Genomic DNA, 20585 nt, shown 5'->3' on the forward strand with positions numbered 1-20585 from the left:
ATTGTCATAATCTAAGAAATAAATCAAATGTGATGTCCACCTTATGTGGATGACATATCTTTGCGAGGCAGTTCTTACAATGACCAAAAATAGTCACCATTTATAAAGGTTAAAAACAATTGTAACAGGTTTTTCGCTACATTCCTATTCTTGTTTCCATATTTTGTCATTGTTGTCCTCAAGGGGTCGCTGTCCTCGCAGAAACGTTCTTTATTTTCGTCCATGAAGGTCAATTACTTCAGCACAGCGTAGTCTTTCCACTTTTTATAAATAATCTACTAGAATATGTGAATGACCGTCAGCATTTTGGAAAGGCGAAAAAAGTCTGGTGAACTTTTACAACAATTTTTCACGTCACTAAACTTCAAGGCATATTTTGAGTCACTTCAAAAACACTCACTTCTCTCAATTTATTGACTCGGTCAAATTAGCATCAACCTTATCTTTAGATATAAAGTGTTTTTTCAGAACAAAAGAAGTAATCACGTTAATTTTTTTATGCGTGTATTCAAGAAAAACTCAAGTTTTTCCAATTGAAATTCAACTTGAAGATAAGGATACATTATTTGTTCCAAAATGCAAGTGTTAAATTAAAGGTGACCAACAGCACTAATATTAGCACTTAAAAGTTGAATAGTTTCATTCAAAAAAAAGAAGAAAAAAAACTCCAACTGTCAAGCAGGTTATCAATGATCATACAAAGAAAGTAGTCCAAAAAAATAAAACAAAATAATTTAGTTAACTTAACAAGTCCTCTGAAAAAATGGGTTTCCTTTGTTTTTCTTTTTCTTTCAACTCCACAGGATTTGCAACTTGTTCTATTTTAAGCTCTGGACAAGTTTTCAGTAAAATGTGCTCTTTAGAAAACAGAACAAGTGGCTTCATTTCCAAAATAGAAGTCTTTCAGGCACCGTAACAGCGTGAAGGGCTGGGAATTTCTTTGTGTCCAGCCGTGTGATGCAACATCGGTTTGCCGGCGAGAAAAGCCCAAGTCGCCTGATAGCCCCTTCATTCTTATTATTTTTGTTGTTATTATTTTGACGTGGAGTCTCCCAGGAGGTGGACAATGAGTTCATACGTGGAAAGGACGATGGCCGTGTTGGGGATTTGTTTAATTAGCTGTGGAATGAGTCCTCTATAAAAAGCTGCATAACCTTCCTCCAAAGCTATTAACCTCCCCGTCTGAAAGAAATACTTGTACTTGCTGCCTTCCTCCCGCAGTCTTGTCCGAATGACCTCTGCAAGGGGAAAAAAACATGACTAAGTCATTATGGTAAAATAAAAAAGTTATAAAAGTGTCACCAAAAGTTTTTGATGGGCGCAATATTACTTTATAAATTGCCAATACGCAACATTATTGTTGATTTTTTCAAAAACCCCAAAATAACTATTAATAGTGACAATATTTTCTAATAAACCATCCATTCAAATGCAATATGAGGTCATTCTGACATAAAACAAACTATTAATTACTTTAAAATTGTTTTACAATGCATAACATACCATTAAAAGCTACCTTAGAGTAGAATATAAAATAGGTTTAAAAAAATATATATATATGCTTTTTTATTTTTTTTGCCAATCAGTAATCAGTTTTGTCATAATGAACATCATTTGAAAGTTATCTTTGTGTCGAGCAAAGCTATTACTTTAAAACGTTTACTTGTTGATTTAAAAAAAGAAAACTATTAAGTGACAATATTTTCTAATAAACCATGCATTCAAAAGCAATGAGGTCATTTTGACATAAAACACACTTAATTTTTTTTAAAAAAATCACAATGCATAACATACCATTAAAAGCTACCTTAGAATAGAATATAAAATAGGTTTAAAAAAAAATATATATATATGCTTTTTTATTTTTTTTGCCAATCAGTAATCAGTTTTGTCATAATGAACATCATTTGAAAGTTATCTTTGTGTCGAGCAAAGCTATTACTTTAAAACGTTTACTTGTTTATTTAAAAAAAGAAAACTATTAAGTGACAATATTTTCTAATAAACCATGCATTCAAAAGCAATGAGGTCATTTTGACATAAAACACACTTAATTTTTTTAAAAAAAAATCACAATGCATAACATACCATTAAACGCTACATTAGAGTAGAATATAAAATAGGTTTAAAAATAAATTATATATATAAATATAAATATGCTCTTTTTGATTTTTTTGCCAATCAGTTTTGTCATAATAAACATCATTTGAAAGTTATCTTTGTGTCCAGCAATGCCATTACTGCAAATGTGCACGCTACAATGCTAACCGTAAGCTATACAAAAAGTGCATTTTAACTATGTTTCACATCGTTTTCAAATGCTGTAAACTAGCAAGTTTGACCCTTTAATTACAAATATTGCATTTAGAGCAGTCTACATGTAGCTCGTACATTGCCTTTCACCTTTAGCCTCAATGTAGCAATGCTAACGCGGTACAATGTGTAATATTAATGTGTACTCATTTAGTTTTATGTCGGAACACAAGTCCTAATGTTGGTGACCGATAAACAACTGCGTAAGGAGGGAAGTTTTGGCACACGGAGGTGCCGTGACAAGGCGTCTAGGCTACGTTCTTACCGTGTGGGTACGCTATGCAGGACGCGCAGCCTTTTGAGAACGCAGCCGCCAACATCAAGCGCAGAAAGTCAGACGCCCGTTTCTCGTTTTCGCTGTTGGGCGACGTCAGCTGGTTGTCAGCGAGCCTCTTCTTGAGCGTCTCATAGATGAGGAAGCAGATCATGGTCTCGGAGATGCCGGCATAGGATGCGGTCAGGCCGCGGTAGAAGCCCCGGATGCCCTCCGTTTTGTACACGTGACGGGCACACTGCAGGGCGTTCATCTTCTTCTCCCCCCGGGCTCTGAAAAGTCAAAAACAATCAATTAAAAAAAGATCTGTAATTCATCCATTTTTTTAATGTCTAATGTGTGTTTGTGCAAATATTGGGAAAGTTAAATAGCCTCAGTAAAACTCATGTATATGTAAAATACCTACCTTTTAGCTAACACTAGATGGAGGTTCTTTCTAAACCACAAAAACTTTTCTTCAGTGTTTTTAATTAATTTTTTTAAAATTCGAGTTGTGGGGTAAAATAGCGGATATCCGTTTGTGAAGCTGCAAAATACCACGTGCCAATTTTCATTGTTTTGCAACCCGTCTTTCAAATATTAAGCTTTTGGTAAGCATGATATTGAAAGGAGCTAGCTTTCAATGTCTAACTTTGCAGGTGAATGAGTAACAAACTTTCCTTGCAGTTTGCAGGAAATAATTCCATTATTTTCCCCAACACGGATGAGCGAAGTTATTTAGCGGATAAGAATTTAAGGCAATATTTCACCTTCCACACCACCCCCAATGTGCGTGTAAATATAGACTCTTCCTGTGTACACGGGCCGGTGCGTCAGCGCTGTGTATTTACAGACACAGATCACAAGCTCAGTGTCACGACGTGACTGGCCCAAGGACAGCGAGGCAATGAAGGACTTTGCCCACGCAAGTAATGGATTGAGCGTCTATTTCTTTCTTTTACCAACCACGCAACACACGCTCTGTTGTATTGGTTGCTTTCCTACGGCCTGCCCGATGACGTATTGTGGCAATCTACTCTGTACGGGGGTAAAGAAAGCCCTTGATGCAAGACAAGAGTACACAGAACAGTTGCATTTAGGGCTGTACTCACTTTTTTTCGAGCTGCATCCTGGTTTTCACCATCCAGACGGGGTTCATCAGGGAATTTGTCGCGAAAGCTGACAGAGGACAAACTTAAGATTATTCTCCAATTTCAATCATTTACAGAAAGGAAGGAAAGTACACTGGAGCACTTGGAGTCTAATCCAGAATTCCCCAACATTTTAAAAGGCACAGGTGACAAAGTGGCGGCCCGGGGGCCAGATTTGGCCTACCGTATCATTTTGTGCGGCCCGAGAAAGTAAATCCCAAGTGCCGACTTTGTTTTAGGATCAAATTCAAATGATTATATAGATGCATATTATATCTTTTAAATCGATAATTCAAATTTTTCCTTTTGTTTTTAGTTCAAAAAGCATTTTGTGAAATCTAAAAATAAATATAAATATTTTCTGTTTTCCACTATACAATAGTGAACATAATTCATTTTGTTTCCTTTTCAAAAGGAAAAAAACAAATGATTAAAATACAAAAAGGTCAAATAAACATTTTTTAAAGATCTACAGAAAAACGGCATATTTAGGGCTTTTTATCCAGTTCTTTTAATACAATTAAAAACATAAAAAATAAAAAAAATATCTAAAAATGAGCCAGCCCACATGAAATCGAGTTTACATTAATGCGGCCTGCGAACCAACCCGAATTTGACACCCTTGTTTTAAGGAATGAGTGACCAGTTTGATTTCAGCACTATTTCCAGAAAGCAGCGTAAAAAATGACAACTCACCATCTTGCTTAACCAATTGGAGCTGTTCAGCAAAGAGACTTAAATTGTAATATTTCTAGAATTAAGTCATACTTTACAATATTACAGAATTAAAATGAGAGTAAAGTCATGTCGTTGCTTATTTTTATGTTCTGTAGACTGGAAGTTTTTATTTTCGGTGACATACGAGCTATTTTGGCATAATGTTAAAGAGATCAAATAGAATTATGTAATACTAGAATAAAAAAGTTGGCTGGAAGTTGTTTGGGGTATGCAGATATCAATTTTAGGCAACGTCAAGGCTATTTGAAGACAAAACGTGCCGCAAATCTCTCCCCGTGGCCAAAAGGTTTTAAATGCTTCGTCGCGTGGTTCGCTTGACCGTCGTTCTGAAGGTCATTTTTGGAATAACGCATCACGCGACAGAGACAAGCATCCACAGGGTGTCAAGTTATATTCCAAAAATAGTTTCGGACCTTTCGGACTCTAATAAATCATTCAAATGGTAATTACATTTGATTTTTTTACTGGATGTTGGAGATTTTATGAGGGCAGCTCACCTGCAATACCGGCAGAGGACATATGTACAGCGCCACTGTTTGGAACAAGCAACCCATTGAAGAGCTCTTTGGATTTGGAATAGGCGGCAAAGTAAATGGCTCTGAAAAACACAAGAGAACAAAGAATTGAAATTCTACAGTGGAAAAAATAAAAAAAAATTGCACTAAAAACACAATGTGACCCCATCCTCAGGCTGTAAAATTTGCGATTGTGGTTTTCTAACAGCCATGCCGTTCTCAATGGTTGACCTGTGTGGGTGCGTCTCGTTTCAGGAACACACGGTCACTGCGCCAGAACGGGCTGAATAAGCACTAACGGCCCCAGTGGTTACGAGAGCTGGCCTGAATGGGAAAACATCCAACTTGCCTCACGGGTTATGGTGATGGTGGCGCAACAGGAGAGCTCGTGACATGACTATTTATTAACCATATGGGCCAAAAAAGACCATGAAGGCCTTCAGCCAGAAGTTTTAAAGTCCAATCAGTGGCTTGTGATGCATTCAAGCAGGATTAGAATGAAAAAGTTACCTGCTTGACACACAAGTGATGAGAATACCAATTCTACTAGAATCAATTAGTTTGAAGACAAGCTGTCAATCAATCAATTATGACAACACTGCAATTTCTGTGAATTGATTCCATTCTAACAATAAAAACAGAAACCTTAGTTTGGGATTTTGTCCTGCAACCCAAATGTTCTAAAACCTAAAATTCAACAGCATGATAAGGAGTAAGAACTATTTCATTTGACTTTAGTTCCACAGTAACTTTAGAACAAGCACAGATAGCTCTTATTGCAGCCTCACTGCAACATAACTTTGTGTTACAAAAATACAATGAAGAAAACTTGTGTAAAGTTAGAAAGAACTAAAAAAAAAATAGTAGTCAGTTCCTGCTGCCTGTGCTTTACCTTGACGGAGCCACGCCAACAAGATTTGGCCCCAGACCACGGAAAAGAGATCGTGGTCCCTCTTTCTCCAGAATTGACCTGAAAGTTAAAAAAAAAAATAGGAGAAATAAATAGATTTTTCTCCTCAACGGGTTAAGTTGGTCAAACAGCCAAACGTTCATTTATGGAATCAAACTCTGCTTTATTAATAAAGTGGATATTAATAAACCCGGCTAAAACGATTCCAAGAGTTACACAAGAAGTGCACGCTAGAGACCAGCCCATCAGAAGCCCCCCCAAACAGACACATGCAATTGGCTAGCTCACTACAACACCCATAAAACGTGTTTAGCATTATGTGACCTTCTGTACTCTGAGAACTGCAAGTCTGCTGTGGAGCAGAGACAAAACAGACTGTTGGCTTCTGTTACCTACACTCAAAAAACAGCCTTTTTTTTTTTTAAAGCCTATCTTATTTTAGTGCAGGGGTCTCCAACCCATTTAGTTTCGCAGGCCACATTAATGACAACTAATTTATTTTTGGCCTAAAAAGTTAACTTACTTGCCACCAGTGACAGCGCTGGACATCCAATCTATTTTGTGACGAGAGATTGAACACTGTTCGTTTGTCAGTTCCTGCTGGTTTTTGAATTGCTCTAATCCACATGTGTCAAAGTGGCGGTCCGCGGGCCAAATCTGGCCCACCGCATCATTTTGTGTGGCCCGGGAAAGTAAATCATGAGTGCCGACTTTCTGTTTTAGAATCAAATTAAAATGAAGAGTATAGATGTATTAAATGTCCTGATTTTCCCACTTTTAAATCAATAATTGTAATTTTTTAATCAATTTTTTCTGTGTTTTTAGTTCAAAAATCATTTTGTAAAATCTAAAAATATATTTAAAAAAAAAAAGCTAAAATAAACATTGTTTTAGATCTATAAAAAGCTGAATATTCAGGGATTTTAATCCTGTTCTTTTAATCCATTTATAAAAAGTCTATCTAAATGTGTCTAAAATGGTCCGGCCCACATGAAATCGAGTTGACGTTAACGTGGCCCGCGAACCAACCAGAGTCTGACACACCTGCTCTAATCCTAACGAACAACCTTGTTAAAATCAAAATGACTGTTATTGAAATTGTTTTGAGGTCAAATTCACAGAGTGGTTGTTATTTATGGCCAACAAGGTAGACTACTTTACTGTATGTTATCTGGAACACCAACTGTAAAAAAACACGCGTCATTGCAGTACGCACGCAATGGTTAAAAAAACATGAGTTAAAGCTATGTGACACCTGAACTGGCACTCAAATGTGCTCCATTCACACTGGTGCCGCGGCATTCCGGTTTATAATCCATAAGGTTTTAATTGAAATCCCATTGTCTTCTGCTATTGTGACAGCTTCCTCTCTTCTGGGAAGGCTTTTCATATGCATTTGGAGGGCGTTTATATGCACTTGGGACCGTAGTTATAGAAGCACATTTGTGGGGTCAAGCAAGGAGTCGGATGACAGTTCTGGATTTTAACGGTGCATGACCATTTTAGTGGATTATTTTAACTGCAATGCGGAATCCTGACTTCTCAAGACAAATCCCTGAAATCAACAATACATAGAAACAGAGACCTAAACCTTTTAGAAAGCCTTCCCAGATGCTGTTTGGGCTACAAAGGACGGACAAGGGTGGCGTCATAACAAACTCTCCAGATTAGAAATGAGATGCCACTTTAGTTCACAAGGAAGTTGCCTTTAAAGCAATGTATGTTTGGATGTCCAAGGCCAAAGGATATCAAGTCTACATACACGGCATACCAAACCAGTTTAAGACTGTCTTTCTCTAGGGCACAAGTGTAAAAAGTGTCATCATTTTGTGCGGCCCGAGAAGGTAAATCATGAGTGCCGACTTTCAATTTTAGGATCAAATTCAAATCAAGATTACAGATGTATATTATATTTCCTGATTTCGCCCTTTTTCAATCAATAATTAGAATTTTTATTTAATCCACTTTTTTGTTTTTAGTTCAAAACGCATTTTGTAAAATCTAAAAATATATAAAAATATTTTCACTTTTCCACATGTTCAATATTAATGTGGATTTTAATTATGTTCAATATTAATAATTAAACAAATATTTTGTTTCCATTTGACATGAAAACAATTGATTAAAAGACGTAAGAAAAAAAAAAAGCTCAAATAGACATTGTTTTAGATTTATTAAAAAAAACTGAATACTTGGGGCTTTTGATCCAGTTCTTTTAAAAAAATCTAAATATTATACCTAAAATGGTCCGGCCCACATGAAATCGAGTTGACGTTAATGCGGCCCGCGAACCAACCCAAGTTTTAAATGAATTTCTAACTTCAACACTGCTGTTGCAGAAACCCATTCCAAATACATAAATTTGGAGCGTCATCATTTACATACATAGCCACATTATATCAAGTATACGAGTGTCACATTTAAGAATAACATTTTTTTTTTAGATGTGTGATTGCTTTCTGGTGGAAACTGCGCCTGTGTCGGAGCGTGCAGCTGTTTAGGAACACCGAGAAAGAGCAGGCAGGACACAGTGTACTTAATCTTGAGCAAGATTAGTGACACGCATTGGTAGGCCGGCTGATCATTTTTTTCCTTGTCGTATTCTAGACCAGTATTTCCCAACCCTTTTTGAGCAGCGGCACACTTTTTGCATTGAAAAGATCTCAAGGGACACCGCCATCTGAAAATCTTTTAATTTAAAACTATGTCGCCAATATTAACCATAGTCATTCTGATCAAAGTTTTATCAGCAGGAATCAAATAAACGTCCAACATTATTCCAAATTCTCATTTTTTACATTGACCTAAAGTCACCAAAAGTTGATGTCTGCAGACCCTGAAAAACTTCCGGTTTGAGTGTTGCAAAAACAAGTAATGTCGTAATTTTAATTGCATAAGTTTATGACCTTTTCTCCAAATATGACTTAAATCTCCTAATATTAAGCAAAATAATTTAGTGCTCACACAGACTTCGTCGCCAAAAGTTGATGCCCTCGAAACCAAACAACTTCCGCTTCATGTTAGAGAAAAATAAGCAACAAAATGACTGCTTCACAATTGGAATCTTGCAATAGTATAATCTATAATTTAACATTCGTCATGTTTTGATATTAACCTTGTAATAGTTCAATTTTGATCTCATTATGGTCATACTAATTTTTCTCTGAATATTACATTGTATGACTTTTTGCAATTTCCCATGGCACACCAGTGTTTGGGAAACACTGATCTAGACTGCATATATAAAATACAGAAGCATGTTTGAACATATTGAGATATTCCACTCAGTAACGACTTAGAAAAGTCCATAGGTTGCTATCAGTGAAAATTGTTCCACACCCCAAAGACCTGGAACACAATGTTCCCACCATATGTAGACAACTTAAAAAAAAAACAAAAAACTTCAAAACTCCATGCGCCAGAGGGCTGATAGGGGTTGCATATGATGACATTTTACCGTAAGACTTGCACCAGCCCGGGCGTAACAGTCCCCGGTCGGATAACCCCGGTTCCACTGAGGGTGCCCAGATGGACCTGAAAAACAGGCCGGAGGGCAAGACCGGAGGACTGCAGTCGGGTCTTTAACACCTCCAAAGGGCATGTAACGATGGCTCCAACAGTGCCGCTGCATCTGTAAAAGGATACGGGAAGAAGAAAAAAAAAGTACAGTACTTAGTTGGTATGTTTGAAATATTTCACACATCTGATTCATTCCTAATTTGGAAACTCTAAAGCTGCAAGGCCGCTAGATCAAATGTATTTTGTTACGCAAGATGTCGTGTACTTCACAGGAACGGGTTTTTTTCTAGTGAATTTCAAACAAAAAAAATCATTTCTGCCTACTTTTTTGGCGAAACATTTATTTTAGGATGGAGGAAATCCATTCACTTTCCTGAGAAGTGATTCACAACTACTTCAGCAAGTTGAGAAATTATTCACGGTGTTCACATTTTTCACTCTTTCATAAATAAATCGATTTTACAGTGATTAACCCTTTGGCTACCAGATGCTGGAATGCTATGCTATGGAAAAATTGCATTTTACTTCTATATGTAGGTTTTATTACCTTCTTTTCCATAATTTTCTGACATGCCCATCTGTGACCGGTTGTTTTTTAATTGAAGGTTTTTTTTTAAACATGTAACATTAACCAAAAATAAAGCAGTTAGTGTTTATACAAATATTCGGTAAGTGACAAGTCACTAATAACATTTCTATCATGGTAAACCCTATAAAAAGCAGTGAGGACTTTAGAATGTGAAATCCAACCAAATGTAACTACCTCTTAACTCAAAGTGACATGTGACTTTCCAGTAAAGCCAATTTTGTAGATTTTGTATAGACACATGAACATTTGAATCTGCCTTCGTGTTAAAACAATTGTTCTCCCCAACAATTTTGCGGCTTTGTTTCATGTTGTGCAGTGCCAATTTTTCAAATGCCAATTATCTGCCTTGCCTCGATAATAATTGGCAAACAGGTCTCCCCTCTAGATTCATTTAGTAAAAGGGTGTCAGACTCGGGTCGGTTCGCGGGCCACTTTAACGTCAACTTGATTTCACGCGGGCAGGACCATTTTAGATATAATATTTAGATTTTTTTTTAATAAATGGATTAAAAGAACTGGATTAAAACCCCTGATTATTCAGTTTTTATAGATCTAAAACAATGTTTATTTTAGCTTTTTTTAAATATATTTTTAGATTTTTTAAACTAAAAACAGAAAAAAATGATTAAAACATTACAATTATTGATTTAAAAGGGGGAAAATCAGGAAATGTAATATACATCTATACTCTTCATTTTAATTTGATCCTACAACAGAAAGTGCACTCATGATTTACTTTCTCGGGCCACACAAACTGATACGGTGGGCCATATTTGGCCCCCGGGCCGCCACTTTGACACATGATTTAGTATAATGGGAATAGCAGAGCTACATTATGCGTGGTCTCATGTCACTGGCATATTGCTCGGACACTTCAAGGGTAAAATGGCGTCATTTGAATGGACCATCTGTTGTGAAAACGTGACCTTTACATCAGCTCGTCGCCGCGAGTCGCTTCGGTGCTACGAAGCGACGTTTCGTCTTTTGTTTTCGTAACGCTACAAGCCACACGAACCCGCGGATGCTTCCGTTTAGGGCCCCGGCCAACCTAAGGTTAGGGATCTTGGCAAACAGCCTCTCTCGTTACATAAGAGCGGCGAGCCTAGCAGCTCGTCGGGCCATCGTGCCAACAACAATCCGCCAGCTCCGGTTCAACGTGACAGCGCTCGTTTATATGTGGCATTTTAACGACCAAAACGCGATATAATCGCGGTCCGAAACTTGTTAACCAGCTAATAGCCAAGAGAATATAAGGCGAGGTCTATAATTATCTAGATGTAATGAGTAGGAGGTCGCCGTGGGACAACGAATGAATATTTAGTTTAGTTTAAAGAGAAGAAACATGTTGTAGAGGAAATACATGCAAAAATGCACTCTTTTTTTAAAAGGGCGATGAAATGCTAACGCTAGCTAACTGGTGCTAAAGGTTAGCACGCCACCGGCGAAAGGCCCCGAAACACCCCGGAATAATTGGACTGTGGTTGTATTGAAACATTCAAAGGATAAAAAGGTTTATGTTGGACATTTTGCGTTGAAGGCAGCGGCGTCCCGTCAACTTACCCTCCGGCGAAGAGATGCAGAAACGTGTCTTTCTGGGCCATCTTTCTACTCCTTTGTGCCTCTCGTATTTTCAAGGAACCACCATAGTTATGTAATTTGTCCGATGAAAGCGGTTGTGGTAAATTGTCTGGCGGTGGCTAGACGCTCCGAGGTAAGCGCTGGGCTTTTTCACGTGTTCGGAGGTTCTACTGCTGAGTCTCAGCGTGCCGGCTGGGCGGAGTTGCCAGGCAGAGGCGGACCGACTTCGGGCTCTGCCGAGGAGGCGTCGCCGAGAATGACGTCAGTGGGATGGAGGAGGGCGTCGCCAACGACGTCGGCACACGTGCTCGCAACCTACGTCATGTTCCGTCGATGGTCAAAGCCTTTGCAAGTAGTATACATAAAATTGCTTTGTTGTTGCTGAGGACGGAGGGACAAAAGGTTCACCAGGTCAAATTGTGTTCTATCTTCTAGGAAATATTTTTTCCCTTTCAATACACTTATTTTAAACTCGAGAGTTGAACTGGGTTCTTGGTTGCACACGTGATTTTGATTAGCTAAGCCTGCGTGGCTATTTTAGTTAAAAACAAACAAACTTAGACGTATATTGTCACTTAAATTCCTAAAATTTTAATAAAGTTAAAAAAAAATCATCAAAACAAATATACCCTGGTTATGGCCCCGAATAACTCGAAAATTGATTGTTTTTTAAGTCAATAAATCCATAAACAAAAAAAAAGTTGTTAAAATTAATACATGAAACCCACTCATGACCAATTTAGATTAAGACTAGACTGGTTAGTGTTAATGACCACTAGAAAAAAGTGTTTCCCCTTAGTTTGAATTAACCTCTATTTGTAAAGCCAAAAACTTTTCCCATTTAGATGTAAAATAGACCATTTTTTCATTCACCCTGCCTTGTAAAACAGTTCCAGACAAAATCCATTAAAAAATCTAATCCCTTATCTAAGAGCATTAATACATTGCAGACACCCCGACTCCATTCAGCTCTTTACGACCGGTGTGTATAGTAGTACATTTTGAAGGACACGTCAAGTTCAAAACTTGAGACAAAAACAAGCCTCTATTATGATGCCTATTGAGTTACATAACAAGGTTTGGCAGTAATAGCACATCCAAATGTTTACTAGCAGGGTGCTATAGCCCAGTCCAGCTGTGATAAGAAATGGAAATAACAAGAGATAAGACATGAAAAACAGTCTTTCCCACATTTATAGTAAAAGTGGAAATGTAATACGGGCCACGGTTACTTTCAGAAAACAGTGCTCAGGTCAAGAAGAAATAATCTTTAATCGATGCATACAAATAAATCTACACCAAGAAATACAAATGAAATGCAAGCATTAAGGAACAGACAGCTTGTTGCAAGTAGAGTCGTGATCAACCAGCTTCATGTCTGAAAATACCAGAACGATACGATCGTACGCAACATGGCCTTTGACAATGTCGGCCACCCGCGACTGGCGTGTCGTCGTTGCGGATTGTCGTCCTGCTTTGTCCATCGCAGTGTTATAAATACAAGGTTTTGTCGACGCGCAAAAGATGTCCCAGTTCCGTCCAGACGTCAACGAGCTACTATTTAAGTTTGTGTGCCGACCTGTACCGGTCCGGTGGATGTGGGAACAAGTAGAAATGGCACTCACTAAGAAATAAATGGTAAAAAAAACAATGCAAAGACAAACATTTCTTGCAGGTACATGCAACGCCAGACCAGTGGCGCCTCAGAAGACTTCCGCAGACGTAATAGCTCATATTAGATGTCGACGTCGCGCTACAGTGCAGTCTCCGAAACTCAGTTGTCTGCGCCAATTTAAAACCAACTTTTGTTTAAAAAGACAACTTTTACTGGAATGAACAACACTTCTCCTTGCATTAACGCGTAAATACTGCCACCCTGTGGCCATTGCACAAGTCCAATTTGCCTGTGGACATCGACGTCGATACGAGATTAAAATTTTACCGAAAGCAAGTCTTGAGTTGTACGCGGAGAATTCTGACTACTACTACTGACTTGCCTGCGTGTGCATAGAGCTCAGTGATTCCTGATTTTATTTCTAAGAGAACAATAGCGTCAAGTCATTAAAATCAGATAAGAACTTTGAAAAGGAGTCCAACCGCTATGGTAAATGCATACGTACTTGTTGAAACATTAATGAGGCCAGGTCAGTCCTACAGGCTTCAGAAATGCCGTCAAGCAAGTTGAACCACAGAGAGATCCCAGAGAAGCACAAGTGAGGGAGGAGAGAAGGGGGTTTTGTGCCGCTGTCAAATTTTAAAAAAGGTGCCGTCATTGGTAGAGCAGGTAGTTCTTGAGAAAGGCCGGCAAGGGTAGTCTGTGGATTTCACCCAAACGCTCTCTCCCTAAGGCCACCCTCACCGAGCGCCGACACAGGTCCATCAGAGACAGAGGTTCGGCTGGGAAGGAAAGAGACGTTTCAGAATAACCAGAAATATATCGTCATACATTACAAGCATCGGGCTGTGAAGAGTACCTTTTATACTTGGAGCAATTACATGTTGAGTATAGTGTGCGGTCGATTGGTCGCCGGTCTTTTGGTCGCTCCGACCGCGACAACGGGCGACCAAAAGACCGGCGACAAAACAAGGTAAAACAACAGTCTACGCATCAATAAAAGCCAACAATGGCCCTGAGCAGTTTCACTGAGCCGACATGTGAGTGTATAAGAGTTTGTATGTACATGCGTTGTCCCTTTAAGAAGCTACGTCAGTCAGGGTCTTAACAAGTTATCCAACAAAAAACAATAAAAGTCCAGGAAATTTGGAGCTTTTCTTTGGCCTAATAATTACTAGGGAATTAAGTATGACTAAATAGTAATTCGCAGTTCGTATTTAGGGAATTTGAGCAACAATTTAAATGGTAATGATCACTTACCTTCCGGCCGACCAATCGTTTCAGGTTACGGAATGAAACACTTTGGTAGGCAAATGACCGTTCCAATATACGAGAACGAGATCCTAGTGACGAAATGCCCCGAAAATGTCAATACATTTCCTGTATTTGTTATTTTATTATCAAATTGTCGCGGGCCCTGCTTGACTCTCTCTGCTGCCTTCCCGTTGGAGCTTCACAGCAAGTCTCTTTCGACTGACAAATCATTCTATTCTTTTTGTTTTGTACAAAATCCCAATTTAGTGGGAATTGACGCTGCTACTAAATTCTTGGCGTATTTGCTGGACTATAAGTCGCACTTGTTTTCATAGTTTGGCTGGGTCTGTTTTTTTTTCCTTTCTCTGATCACTGAAAGCCTGCCATGTTTTTTTAGGCTATAAATGTATGAGAAACTTATGTGAACAGATGCCTATTTAGCCTGTTGTTCTCCATTTTACTATTGTTACTTAAATGAAGGTCTTCTCTTGGTTTCTGGTCAATTTAAAAAAAAGCCCTAAAAAATGTGACTTAAATTCAAAGCCCCCCACCAAATGTGTATTCATTGATCAGTGTGATTTGTAGTCTGAAAAATACAGTAAGCCTAACTTATGCCTAAAATTTACTTAAAGGATTGTGTGTACAAAGTTGAACTCAACCTTATTAGTGCTCTAATAAAGAGCTCTTGAAAATTGTTATCGCAACTTTATTATTGCTTTAATTTAAAAAAAATATTTTTTTTGTTTTTCTCATTTTTCCTGGGATGACTTCCAAAGCTCCAAGAATTTGTGGATAAACAGCGAACTCCCCCTCAAATATTGCTCGCAAATCACAGTCATGTGGCTGTTTTTAAACGAGTGGCATGTCAGCTGTTGCTGCTTTCCTTACCATCGAGATCGTCCGTGTGACCTTCGCTAAGAGAGAAATGTTTTGGAAATCCATCGTTTGCACAAACACAACGGGGCGAATCGAATCAATACTTACGGTCGAGTCCGTTTATGTACCGGATTCGTATTTCACAGTGTCCCCACACGGCGCTGACCACCGGGTAGAGCTTCCTGCCTTTGAGTCCTCTGAAGGCCACCCCCAGATAATGGCCGTCCACAACGTAGCCCAGAGTTCCTTCGTCCATGTCCAAAACCACCAAGAGGGAGTCCGGTATGATGAAGGGCTCGTCGGGCTCCAGGAAGGACGGGTAGGTTTTCCCCGAATGGTTCTTGCTGTCGTGGTAGAGTTTACTCCGGCAAAGGTCCCAACCCCAGGACTCGCTGTTGCTGCCCACCAGCGCCGTGTAGCCCACCGAGTGGAGCGGCGCGTCGCCGGTCGCCACCCCGACCACGGCGTGCGTGCCCCTCTGCCGCATGGCCCAGCTGATTTCCCACACGTGCAGTCCCCTGGTGTAGCCCACGCGGCCCCGGATGGCGTCCGTGCTCTGCGCCACCGGGTGCCTGTGGAAGACCAGCTTGTTGTCGTCCTTGACGAAGATGTTGAGCGAGCGGTCGTCGTTGTTCCACGAGTGCTGGATCTGGACGTCGGCGCCGGTGGGTGGCATGTCCAGCAGCAGGTCCAGTCGAGAAGGCTTGCTGTGGTTCAAGGCCTGCAGCTCCAGCTTCAGGGGGCTGAAGGCCGGATCCCGCATATCAATAGTTTTGATGCCGCCTGGGACTTTTTGCCCCATGCTACGTGCGATGCTGGCGGCGACCTCGTCTTTAAGCTCCTCCCGCCCTCCTCAAAGTCCAGCGGGGGAGTGGTCGAGCTCAAGTCTTCTCCTCTGCTCATGCAATCCGAAAGGCAGCTTTTCACGCGCGGCCTACCTGAGAAGAATGCACAATGAGGTCAAAACGTTAGCCTACGATGGTGGCTCTCAAGTTAGCTCCAAGATTGACTACAGTAATCCCTCAAATATCGCGGCTTCACGACATCGTGGATTTTATACTGGGGGATTTTTTTTTTTTTTTTAAGTTCATAAAAATGGGAAAATCCACGCTGAAACTAAATCTACAATTTAGTTTTTTTCTTTTGGTCAGTCTTTTTTTAAATCTAAAAATTAAACAGAATTTTACCTGTTTTCATCTTATTTTATTTAAATTATAAAATATATATTTCTGAAAAAAATGTGTAATCTCTTCCGGAAATGAAAATCAATCATAAGAGTAAAAAAGGAAATATTAAGATGAAAACTATAATAAACCCTATAAATGTTGTTTTTAAAGAAACAACATTTATAGGGTTTATTTTTAAATCTAAAATATTTTTTAAATCTAAAATTTAGACAAAAAAAGTTCTCATATCCGATCTTATTTTTAAATTAATCAATTACAAATGAACGTTTTTGAATCAGAAAATTGTAAATAAATGAAAAAAATAAAAATACTAGAGACTATTCGCTATCAAGAAGCTCAAAATGTTGATAATTGATCTAACAACTATCAGAAAAGCTATCAATTGATTAGAAGATTAATTTTGGCAGCCCAAATGAAACCATAATTACGACCTGGCCCGCGTCAAAAATGAATTTGCATAAGTACTTTGACAAAACTTTCAAAATGAAGAATGTGCTAGCAGGTACAGACTCAAAAATACGCTTACACACGCATCATTTATGATTTTTGGATGTGTTAGGCAGCAGGATGGCATAAGGGCCAAATGTACCAATAGGAAGGCCTCTAATTGAATTGTAGACAAGAGTTCATTGAGAAGAGCCTTAACTCGTCTTCTAATCCAAGTAAACAACCATTTAAGTGGGTCATGTCTCCTCAATGATCGGAAAACGGGGGGATGAAAAAGCAAGCGGCGGGTGGCCAGAATCAGAACGTAAACAATCTCTTCTTGAATGCCTGTCCAGCATTTAGACCACCTAAAACATGTTCATTTGCACACCCTCCGGACTCGCAATGCATTTGAACTCTGCTCGGAAGGCGCCGCGAGAAGACAAAGATGAAAATATAGCCCCCAAGAAAAACAAAAAAACAAGTTTTCCATTCTCCGTACGACTCATCCTCCCTCTGTTCGCGAGCGCGTAGGCACGCCCGCCGAAAGGTTTTGTCGTCTTGGGCTGCCATCCCGGCCGGCCCTCCGCTGGTTGCATTCCAGGGCCGCTGCGCCACTTTGGGACTGATTAAGATGCAAGGGAAAGACTTGAATTGAATCGCTGGGCCAAAGAAACACTTTTCTGGATGGTTAAGCGAGAATTTTCTACGGACCAATGACAATGTAGGCCTTTTGTCTATTATAGTCATGCGAAATTGGGTTGTCAAACTAGGCGCTCTACTACTAGAGCTCTAGTGCTGTCTGTTGGTTGCTTGGAAGGATGCGCATAGTTAGTTGTTGAATCGATTGTTGTGATCAGAAGGAGAACGGATAACGACAATGGCTGACTGACGCCATCTTAGTCCAGAATTGGCAAATGCAGAGCTGCCAAATACTACCAATTTTCCGTAGTTTTACTACGCCAGTCTTTCACTTGGTTGGGCTTTTGCCTGGGAAAGCGCACTTTGTGGAGAAGCACTACCAATTTCGTCATACGCAGCTGGGTATGATGACAATTAGGCTTTTTGTCTAGTCAATGATGATGACAAGCCTATGTCTGATTTTTTATTTTTTTTTATTTTTATTTTATTTTAGCAAACTGCTAAATACGCATATGGGACAATAGCTGTTTTTTCGGACTGACATTTTTTGTTGTTGCTCTGAACAAGTTTACTATCATCTATCATGAAAAAAGGGGAAAGTTCTGTGTTACAAAAATAAAAATGGTGAAATCTTTAATTATTAAGTTCCATGTAATTCATAATTATTCTGTGCTTCCCTGAGGTACTTTTTACTGAAAGGCAACACTAAATGCAATTTTTGCTTAAGCATCACTCTATACCACATTAAATTACACCGACAGCGAATATTATGATTCAAATCTAATAATGAAACGACAAAGCGTAAAAATAAATAAATAAATCTCAGACTTTCTTATTAACGGCCTAATATTTACATTAAATCGAAATATACAGCCTTAGGAGCTATAAGCGTCAAAAATTTAAGAGATTACTCTTTCATATTTTTTTCTCAACACCCACGTTACCAATAGTGTAATTAGCTGCTGGACTAAGAGTCTAAATATGTTCAGTCCATGTCTATCTCAAATAATACCATAACGATGAGGATCCATTACAAAATCATATAGATTGGACTTTGTAAAACCACATTCCTCAGCCCTTGTGAGTGTAAAATAAACCAAAAAGCCCCACCTTAGCATTAATCCCAATTTAAATGTCAACCGTTGACATCCCAGGCCGAGATATACTTAGTCTAAAGGTGATCAAATTATTGATTCCCCCGTGTCATTTTCACCCAAAAACTTACTGGCCGCCATACTACTCGTTTATGTTATCTAGGATGTAGTTAACACAGTAGCATTGTTAACATGACATCATCAATATGACATCACGGCTGGCATTGTTAGTCATGGGCGTCCAATCCATTTGCGCTGAATGGGTTGGCAGGGAAGGCATTCTTTTATTCGTGATGATTGACAAACCAATTTTAATTCACAAAAGTGAGATGAAAATAGCCACATGACTGGGCGTCTAGGACTGTCAATCACAATGAAAGAGTTAATTATTCAGGCTGTGTCGAGGCAAAATACCACGAATATATTTTTAAAGTGTAAAATTGCTTGCTGAATAATACATTTTCACATGATTCAATCAGTTGATTAGCTTGAAAGAAGGATAAAACTGCCACTGTTTATCCATGTGTTGTTTTCATTGGCTTTGTTCCTTTGGTGTTTTTATTCACCCTAAAAAATGTTTTCAATGTTTTAAATCAATGTTGCCTGAATTCTACAGCACTTTAGGCTTTCTTTTAACATTTTTAAACCCTTGTGTGTGGTGGTTGTTTTTAGTTCTTGGTAGAGCACTTTGAATGAAAGCTCTAAAATGAATGTATTATTGAAACTCTTCTACACACGAGCTAATGTTCAAATGGGTTGTCTGCCTTTAAGTCAATGATGGTGGGCGAATGACAAGACACCTTCGTGAAGCCTTTTCGCCACACGCACACCGCAAAACATATTAGCAAAAGCCCTATTTAAAAGAAAAAGGAAAAACTAGTGAAAACACACAAAAAACGTCGACCCTGGATAGATGTTTTCGAAATAATGGAGCATGAACGTGACAGAACGAGACGTCTGAGTAGCTACCGGACGACCAGCCAAAAGGGCTTGTTTTGTTGAAAGGCGTTTTCTTTCTTTTTAAATTCATTTTTTAACACAAGGTTTGAGTAAATAAGTAGTAAAACGGATGAGTTGCGCTGTGCTCGGTTAGCTAGCGGGTGTTTATGGAGATGGATTTCCGTGTCGGCTTACCTTCGACCATCCGAGTCGGGGCGACGTGAAATTAGGTGAAGTGACGACGGCTGCTAGCTAACATTTCTCAGGTCACGTGGTGAAATGCTCCCAGCTGCTGTGTGTTCATTAGGACCTCCCCGTCTCCCGGCCCGGTCTCGTCACTGACAATGCAGGCGCAGCGACACAAGAGGGCGCTACGTGAAAGGAGCCAAAATGGCGTCGAGTGGAGAAGAAAACCCCAACTGGAAGAAACCATTAGAACAGGGGTCGGGAACCTTTTTGATGAAGAGAGCCATAAACAATTCATATTTTCCAACATTATTCCTTGAGAGCCATACTGAGAATTTAAAAGACAAAATACATGAAAATGTGTGCATTTATTAATTAATTATTTCAGCACTTTGAAAGTTAAAAAAATGTATTTTTTCACTGTTTCAAATCGATGAGAGTATGCATGCAGAAGAGTCCAATGAAGAAAAATTATGATTAAAAAGGCGCTAGACATAGTGTTGGTGCCACATTGGTGCGTTCGGGACTTAGGTCTCTCACCAGCGGTTGCCATATTTTACCACACATGTTAGCGGAGAGCCATATACACCCATCAAAAGAGCCACATATGGCTCTTGAGCCATAGGTTCCCTACCCCTGCATTAGAATATATATAATTAAAAATAGCTTTCATTTAAAACATTTTAATGTCATTTTTTTTACAATTATTTAGTTGAATTTAAGTGTATCTACGTGCAGAAAATGCATGCAATTCACAACTGACGTCTAAAATAGCAGTTTGGTAGTCTCAATCGCCGTTT

The 20585-nt window shown here is 39.0% G+C and overlaps 2 protein-coding genes across 2 annotated transcripts; both read right to left on the reverse strand.

The window, feature by feature from the left end:
* Window positions 1-390: 390 nt before the first annotated feature.
* On the reverse strand, window positions 391-11808 carry slc25a33 (solute carrier family 25 member 33). Its single transcript, XM_077612568.1, has 7 exons — window positions 11549-11808; window positions 9338-9511; window positions 5863-5940; window positions 4953-5053; window positions 3679-3745; window positions 2579-2859; window positions 391-1238 (listed from the first exon to the last, which is right to left on the reverse strand). Exons 1-7 carry the CDS (start codon window positions 11587-11589, stop codon window positions 1033-1035), a joined length of 948 nt encoding a protein of 315 aa, XP_077468694.1. The 5' UTR covers window positions 11590-11808; the 3' UTR covers window positions 391-1032.
* Window positions 11809-12819: 1011 nt separating this feature from the next.
* On the reverse strand, window positions 12820-19968 carry spsb1 (splA/ryanodine receptor domain and SOCS box containing 1). The gene is made up of 3 exons (XM_077612616.1): window positions 19795-19968; window positions 15420-16249; window positions 12820-13963 (listed from the first exon to the last, which is right to left on the reverse strand). Exons 2-3 carry the CDS (start codon window positions 16111-16113, stop codon window positions 13836-13838), a joined length of 822 nt encoding a protein of 273 aa, XP_077468742.1. The 5' UTR covers window positions 16114-16249; window positions 19795-19968; the 3' UTR covers window positions 12820-13835.
* Window positions 19969-20585: the final 617 nt, after the last annotated feature.

The sequence above is a fragment of the Stigmatopora argus genome, chromosome 1, assembly GCF_051989625.1.
Source record: "Stigmatopora argus isolate UIUO_Sarg chromosome 1, RoL_Sarg_1.0, whole genome shotgun sequence".
Classification (NCBI taxonomy): domain Eukaryota; kingdom Metazoa; phylum Chordata; class Actinopteri; order Syngnathiformes; family Syngnathidae; genus Stigmatopora; species Stigmatopora argus.

Excerpts from the sequence above, each read along its gene's own strand:
- slc25a33 (XM_077612568.1), bottom strand. The coding sequence starts at position 11,589 with ATGGCCCAGAAAGACACGTTTCTGCATCTCTTCGCCGGAGG. Across the intron at positions 5,941-9,337 it reads GGGCTGGTGCAAGTCTTACG|GTCAATTCTGGAGAAAGAGG; the intron begins GTAAAATGTCAT and ends TTTAACTTTCAG. Across the intron at positions 5,054-5,862 it reads GTTGGCGTGGCTCCGTCAAG|AGCCATTTACTTTGCCGCCT; the intron begins GTAAAGCACAGG and ends TGTGTTTTTCAG.
- spsb1 (XM_077612616.1), bottom strand. The coding sequence starts at position 16,113 with ATGGGGCAAAAAGTCCCAGGCGGCATCAAAACTATTGATATGCGGGAT. Across the intron at positions 13,964-15,419 it reads GTACATAAACGGACTCGACC|CCGAACCTCTGTCTCTGATG; the intron begins GTAAGTATTGAT and ends TTTCCTTCCCAG.